An 8326-nucleotide genomic window follows, 5' to 3' on the forward strand; every position below is an offset into this window, starting at 1 on the left:
GGTTAGAAATTTTATAGGGGTAGTAAATGAAGCTTAGATACTAGTATTATGAATAACTTAAGATTAGGAAGACACATGGTATTAGAGTCCAGCGACAACCTTTCATATAAGGCGTGTCAGGCTCGGCTTGTCAGCCCCGGAAATCATGGAACGAACTACTTTCTCTCGCGGAAGCGAGGCTGTTGTACGTACACGCATCTGTATTAGTGCGCGTGTTTGTTTGGTTAGTAACAAAGCATGACCTTTGACATCTATTGTCAGTATGTTAATTAGTGACGTCACCAAAGGTTATTATCCAGCTTGGGTTCAGAAGTTCGGTCACGCGTGGGTGCAGCTCCGATAGAAATGTTCCACTTCATCTGCTCTCCCCGAAGACACGCTGCAAGGTAACTGATTACGCTTATAATAGTATGATAATTCTCATCTGTTTTCTCTTCTAGTATGCTATGCTTAAGCTTTCTGCCTTTTTATGACCTTGCTAAATAGGTGTTCTTTATTTATTATTTGTTACTTTCAGGATTAATGTTTCGTAAGTTTCAAGGACATTGTACAAGTCTTACAGGCTTCTTTCCTCCTCCTGCACTCTGTTTATTTCTTTGTTTTGCATTTGTTGATTAATATTTTTATTTGTGCAAAGGGATAAATGAAAACTGCAATATTTGAAGCTCCTTGCTTAAAGCCAAGTATAGATTGCAGCAAAAACGCTACGTTGTTGTCAAACTTTTGAATGTCACACGCCAGGAAGCACGAAATACGCTAGAGCTGTATGATACACCAGTTGTTTGACCATTTTCCTCCTTCAGTTTACTTGCAAGTGTGTAATAACTTATTCCCGAGCTATCAGTGTTGTTGACTATAATAGTATAATACTATTGACTAAGCACGAGATGCGTGCGCGCAACGCCGATCGTAAATGGCAGAAATTGCGCACGCACAACCAAGACCTGGTTTGGCTCTACGCGCGCGCCAACACATTCCCCAGGCTTACCAGGCAAAGTGCGCGCGCCGCCGCTAGTGCGAGGCGCTATACGCGCGCGCGCAGACAAGGGCCGATCTGACAGGTTTCGCGTACCAACAAAATCCATAGTCGTACCAACAAACTGCGCGCAGCGCCGCTAGTGGGGGGCGTTATGCGCGCCCGCGCGCAGCGCCGCTGCGGCGTGGCCACTTGCGCGCGCGCGCATCAGCGCGCGAAATCGACCAATATCGGGACCCAATTCCTACCTGTCTCACCCTACATTCTCACCCTACATTCTCACCCTACATTCTCACCCTACATTCTCACCCTACATTCCCACCATACATTCTCACCCTACATCCCCACCCTACATTCCCACCCTACATTCTCACCCTACATTCTCACCCTACATTCTCACCCTACATTCCCACATACATTCTCACCCTACATTCTCACCCTACATTCCCACCCTACATTCCCACCCTACCTTCTCACCCTACTTCCCACCCTGCATTCCCACCCTGCATGCTCACCCTGCATTCTCACCCTACATTCCCACCCTACATTCCCACCCTACATTCCCACCCTACATTCCCACTCTACATTCCCACCCTACATTCCCACGATACTTTCTCACCCTCACCCGTATATTCTCACCCTTGGAATACCATTTTCTACATGCCTGCACTGCTTGAGAAACCTCCAAAATATCCTTTTGTGAATTGCTGATGTTCTACGTACCTAGTTGATACATGTACTCCATTCTGTAACTGACACCATAGAAAGAGGGAAAGACAAACTGAAAAGGCTGACTGACTCACGGGGATCCAATCCATGCCGCACACAGTGTGACAGTTCACAGCTGACAACACCACCACTAGACCAAAAGGTCCTGGACTCACCTGGCTGGGCAGTTGGTGAGGACTAAATTTACTTGCTGTTACAATTCAACTCTGTAACACTTAAGGTCTGCAGTGTTAATCTAAATTAAATACATGTGCTGCAGTATCAAATCAGATACACAGTACATGAAAAAGCTGCTGCAGAAGTCATATATTAGTGTTAGTTTTGCCCGGTACTATAGTATCATTGTTTTCCGTGTGTTCAGCGCCTGTCTGGGGCCGACATGTCTGGTCGCGGCAGGAGACACCAGGGTAGAGACAACCCGCTGGAGTTCGTGCAGCAGTGGCGGGAACGCTCGCGGCAGGAGCTGGTGACGCTGGCAGACGGGCGGGTGGTGACTCAGGAGGAACATCTCCAGTCACTGGACACAGACAGGAGACAGGAGCTGGAACAACTGCGCAGGTCAGGACTGACATGTCTGACACAGACACTATACAGTGTTAGAAATACCCACCTGCAATCTGCATTTTGCAGAGACATTTTCAATATTGCAGAAAAAAAATGAAGCAACCTGCAAGTTTGCAGACTGAAAAAATCAGGCTGGGGTTCAATTAGCTGTTGCATGATATTGTTTTTGAGCGTTTTTGTTTACTATTGAGTCTATGATGTAAGTAGTAATTTTGGCTGTATTTTTCATGTAAAATGCAATTCTGAATATGCCATGGGTTAAGATTCTGGACTTTTAAGTTACACTTTGTATTTTGCAGAAAGTATTTCCAAATTGCAGAACAAAATTTGCAGAACACTGAAAAAAAGTATTTCTACCACTGCTAAACTAACTTTGTCAGAAGTTGGAGGCAGTTAAAGGGCATTAAAAGGGCAGTAAAAGTCATTTGATGAAGTTTATTACCTACATGAAAATGTAGGTATTGCTTTTGATCTGTCTGTGTGTGTTTGACAGTCTGTCTGTCTGTCTGTGTTTCCACAATTTTGTGGTCAGCATAACTTAAGAAGGCTTTTATGGATTGTGATGATACATGTATTTGGTACTGCAGCAGAACTTCTGTCTTTTGTATCTTTTATCCTGGATATAATGCTATGGTCTTAGTTTTAGCAGCTTGTTCTGGAACTACAGGGGAGTTTCTTGCAAAATCTTTCAAAGCCGATAAATCAGGAAAGGAACATTTTCATGATTTTTTTACATACCGGTGTGCTAATAAATACCAAATTTGCGTAATCAATCCAAAAATGCTATGATTCCTTATTGGTAAATGATTACGGGACTTTTCATACTCATGACATGTGTAAGTTAAAGTTAAAGTTTAACCTTACTATGCATATTATGTTAATGTGGGGTCATTTGCAACTGATAACAAAATGTTAAAACAAAACCTTGCCAAGGAGTATATAGAACTTTCACATAAGAAATGTATCTAATTTGAGTTTAAAGGTCATCAGAGGTTCGATAAAATCTCTCATTATGTTAAGCTGCATGCGGTATGTCTGAAAATTGATTTCTACACTTAGTTCGTTTATCCATATATATATAGTTTAGAGCACTGCCAGTGCTGCTGTCTGAGTATTAGTTCAATGTGGGTGACACAGGCTATCAGTTGGTCCCTGCTCCTGCTGACATCTTGAAGTTGCCTTATGTAACATCTACTGTGGTTCAGTCAATTCAAAAAGTACATTTCCTGGTCATTTCTGTACAAAGTACAATGTTGAATCAACCCTACTGCATTTCCAAACAAAGTCATTCAGGAAGTGTACATGTAGGTGCCAAAATATGATGCCTTACAACAAGTGTGTTTAAAAGCTTGAAACACAGCTGTCTGCCATGTTTGTATTTTGTGGTGGCACCACAAACTGAGTATCACACACAGCGTGCCTCTGTAGACTGTTTTACAGTCAACCATAAATGTCAGGAATGATGATGGCACAAATAAGTTGAATATATATATATATGAGTCATGAATATATTGGTGCAAAATGTTACATAAGGCCACAGTAAGTAAATTTTATGGATGACATCCTCCACAGACTCCAAATCTAATGCGAGCGGGCGAAAAAAAAACAAGGCGGACTGAAAAAAACAAGGTTCCTACATTCTAAAATTTTGACTCAATCATTGTACAAATGGTTTTGATTCAGTGGGAACATCACATATACACAGTCAGTATCACATATCACTGCATCAAAGTAAGAAACAAAACATTAAATCAGAGCATTTTCTTGTCTCCTCTCTTAATAGTTATCTGCCATCCACCTTTCGGTATGAAAACAGACATCTTTGCCCATTTTCGGCATGGTGACTACTGTCAGAAGGCCACAAAATTTCTTCTTTTTTTTTCAAAACCAGGCGAAAATTAATGCACGTGCTGATGTCATCTATTAAAATTACTTGCTGTGGCCTAATGCCTCTTCAATATTTGTTGTTTTTCCAGGGAGGCAGAATATCTCATGTACATCGGAGGTCTACCTGAAGAAGACTTCCTGCTCCTGAGACAGCAAGGCATGCTGGGAGATCGTCGAAATACAACCCCAGAAGATCTAGAAGCCAGACGTCAGCAGCTGAGGACACAGCCAACCAACCAGCCTGCCACTCAGTCAGCAACCAATCAGCACACACCTGGTCAACCAGCAGCCAATCAGCATGCAGGTAATCAGCAAATACAAAGTAACAAAGATAAAAATATATCAAAGATAAAGATATATCACTATATAGACACTCATTGTGGGGTCGTGTGGTGCAGTGGTAGCGTGTTCGGCTAGGAACCAAGAAGTCCTGGGTTTGAACCCTGCAGCCTTGTCACCGATCTTATGCTCTTGGTAAAGGCACTTGACGCAACTTTCCTCACCTCACTCATGTGAAAATGAGCATGCCAGAATGATCATTATCATGATCATGGGCATTAAAAAGGAAACCAAAACCAAATTTTCTTTACTCTTTAGCCCCCATCAGGCTGTACATTGTAACTGCCGTATTAAAAGCAATCCCATGGCATATGTGCATAATGATCAAAGCTACAAACGTACGTTTGCACAAATTGATATCTACTAATTATCTGTAGTTATTAGAGAATAACCTTAATGTAATTGCCTAATTAAAATCTAGTTATTCTCTAATAACTATGGGTAATTAGTAGATAATATTATCAATTTGTACAAACGTACATTTATATTGTAATCATACTTTCATACAAATAATATTTTTATTTCAGTTACTTGTACCAAAGTGCTATATTATAACTTTAAAGATAATTACATTTGGGGCAATAAAATGTGATGATGTCATCCATATGGTCCATAAAGTCATATTCATAACCCTTTTGTACCCAGGTATCAATATTCAGTACAACTGCAGTTCTTTCTAAATTTCTTTGTGAGGAAACGATGGAAAGCTAAAATGCCAAATTAGCCAGGGAGGACACCTTAAGGAAGATTTTATTTTCGATATTCAATCGCAGCATAATTATTTTGTCCTTGTCAAACAGCTACCCAGCAAGCCCCAGTTACCAGAATGCAGTTGAGGCCGAGGCAAACTGCCCAGCAGTCGTCACCACGAGAGGCCGGCCACAGTAGTCAGGACAGCGGACACCGGCGCGTGTCAGGGTCCAGGGGTGCCGCAGCGCGCAGAAGGAGCAACAGGCCAGCTTCAGCCACTGTCACAAACAGAACAAGGAATAACACCAGTGATACAGGTTAGTTATGTACCAGCATCTTGTTCTGGATCTTACAGTAACCAACTGGGTGTTTATTACATGAAGCCAGCCAAATGTAGTGTACACTGAATGTTGAATGTTGTGTTCAGGTAACGACGCGTCAGAAGAAGCTTCCACCAGTGGTACGACCAGCACGTCCACGGGGAGTCGGCAGGGGCGCGGGCGGAGAAGACGGCCGACCTCCGCCACCGTCAGCAGGTCCACACAGGCCGGCCGGACGGGCGCGCGCCCGCCACGCCCCACAACAACCTCCGCAGGTCGCAGGTCAAGTTCACAGCCCAGCAGAGGGGCGGGGTCCGTAAACCGCCCCAGACGACGCCTCACGGGGCGGAGAAGGGTCAGACCGCGGGAAGGCTCCGGAGCCTCGGCCTTCCAACAGCAGCTGGACATGCTGGCCTATCAGCTGTTCCTCAGGTCATTCCTGGAGGAGGACACCATGGAGGGCTCGGACTCAGACTCCTCAGACTTCAGCGACTCCTGGGACGAGGACTATGACTCATGGGAAGACTTCTTGGAGGACGAGCTTTCCGACGATGAGTCGAGCGACTCTTGGGACGGGTTTCTTGAGGTGATGGGGATGTTTTCTCCCCGAGATGCGGAGATGTGGGGAGATGTGGAGGGGGAGGAAGAGGAGGCACCGCGAGGACTGACCAAGGATGAGATTGCTCAGCTCCCGTGTAGAAAGTTTACACGGCAGGGCGGCCAGCATCTCACTGGTGAGGGAAGTGAAGACTCCTGTACCATCTGTATGGTAGAGTACAAGACAGGAAACAAACTCAGGAGGATGCCATGTGCTCATGAGTTCCACTCCAAGTGTGTTGACCGATGGTTAAAACAGAACGGATCGTGTCCGGTATGTAGGCAGCAAGTGGAGATTAGTGTTAACCCTCAAACTGCTGAGGGCCAGCAAACCAACCAGCAAGTCTAACACTGTAATGCATAGAAACACATTTACAGTGAACATCATCTGCTACATTTCATTTCTACATACTGCAGAGATGAAGTAAAAAGTGCTGCAAGGCACAGCAATAATGCAGGTACAGAATGGAAATAACCTGGGACTACCTAAACTTAGATACTGTAGTAGATGACATGTACAATATGTTACTAGTATACATGTATTACAGACCAGTTAGCAAAGCAAAGTTGGTGATAAGATAGTACATTTTTGTGTTCATAAGAAAAGCTATATGTTCTAACAGATAAATATACATGAGTATACAATGTACATGTAAGGTACAGTTAACACGGGGAATGCAGGCTCTAATCATGTACTAAATAGGACAGCTGTAAGGCAAAGGCTTAGATGGATGCTAAGGTACCCCATGTAAGATTTTGGTAACAAGATGGGAAATATTCAGTAGAATGAAATGTTTATGTCATTATTTCATATATGCCATGTTTCCAGTCAGCCCCCAAAAGTGGTGGTAGGTGTAAAGATCCAGGTGTTGCAATCTTACTCCTAAATATCGTCATACTATTTGATGAGAACAGTTAACTTATGCTTTAGAAATTATCGGAAATCTGTTACTTCACACATCATTAAAGATCCTAATCATAGATTCAAAGTTAAAGAACTCAATGCTAGGCTATGGTCTAAACTGCTATGAACTACAATGTATTATGTGTAAAGAGAATAACGTAGGGATATGTTTCAGAAGTTCCTTTTGTATGATACACTGTACATGTAGTGCTTGGGCATTTTTAAACAATTTTATCACAGATAACATGTTTGCTGCAATAAGAGTTGTTGATGCAAGATACAAATGTTACTTTGTATAAAGGTAGAAGCCTAAATGCCATCTTTCTTGTGTATGTTTGATTCTTTAATATGGCAACATGTTTGTTAGAAGTTTATGTAGAAGGTACATGTATGACAACAGTGAAAACACTAGAAAGGCCGACATTTGCTCCTGAGCAAGTACAGCATATTTCATGTATTTAAATCCCTCCCAATTGCAAAATGGACTGTTCCATATCAACCGTATTTTAATACCTCTTTGTAAAAACTTGCTCTTGAAACCCCATACAGTGGATTTCAGTATTGATAAACCCCCATGTAGTAATTTTCATTACCGGTAACCAATTTTGAAAGTTCTTAAAACCCCCATATAAAGCTTTTAAGTTCTTCAGGTCATTTGGTTTTAAAATAAGGGCACATTTTTGTCTGAGAATAGCAAAACAGTCACATTTTACACAATGTTAGGTGGTGTATGCCAAACATATGATGAACAAGAGTTCAGAGATCTCATACCTCCATGAAATATGAGCTTGCTTTGTCATACATTTCAACATGCCCTCATTAATTATGCAAGTGACCTCCACATTAACATAATATATGCATAGTGGTGTTAACCTTTAAGTAACTTACACATGTCACAAGGTATAAAAGTCCCATCATTTGCCAATAAGGAGTCACAGAATTTTCACATTAATTATCCAAATTAGGTCATCATTTGCATAATTGGTATCTGTTGATGTTCCGCCTGCCACAGATTAAGTAGATTACATGTATAAAAGTACTATTACATAAAACACTGTAATTATAGCATTTTCTCATTAATTATGCAAATTAAGTCCTCATTTGCATAATTTGCATCTAATTATGTACAACTCTCTCTCAGCTACCTACACAACAAAAATGATGAAAATACGTTGTTCCTATCTGGACTTATTGGCTTTTAAACATTTCACCAGAAAGTGCCCTGCAGTTCCAGAACAAGCTGCTAGGGGGACCAAACTCACACGACTTATTCCTGACAGGAAAAGCTATCTGTCACCAAAAAGTCAAGACCATAGCTTG

The 8326-nt window shown here is 42.0% G+C and overlaps 1 protein-coding gene across 1 annotated transcript; it reads left to right on the forward strand.

Annotated features, from left to right (window-relative positions):
* The first annotated feature begins 1703 nt into the window (after positions 1-1703).
* On the forward strand, positions 1704-7487 carry LOC109473480 (E3 ubiquitin-protein ligase RLIM-like). The gene is made up of 5 exons (XM_019773344.1): positions 1704-1875; positions 2067-2263; positions 4246-4460; positions 5296-5502; positions 5613-7487. The coding sequence occupies exons 2-5, from the start codon at positions 2085-2087 to the stop codon at positions 6449-6451; spliced, it is 1440 nt and encodes a 479-aa protein (XP_019628903.1). The 5' UTR covers positions 1704-1875; positions 2067-2084; the 3' UTR covers positions 6452-7487.
* Positions 7488-8326: the final 839 nt, after the last annotated feature.

Source organism: Branchiostoma belcheri, unplaced genomic scaffold (assembly GCF_001625305.1).
Source record: "Branchiostoma belcheri isolate BF01 breed outbred unplaced genomic scaffold, Haploidv18h27 scaffold100, whole genome shotgun sequence".
Taxonomy (NCBI): Eukaryota; Metazoa; Chordata; class Leptocardii; order Amphioxiformes; family Branchiostomatidae; genus Branchiostoma; species Branchiostoma belcheri.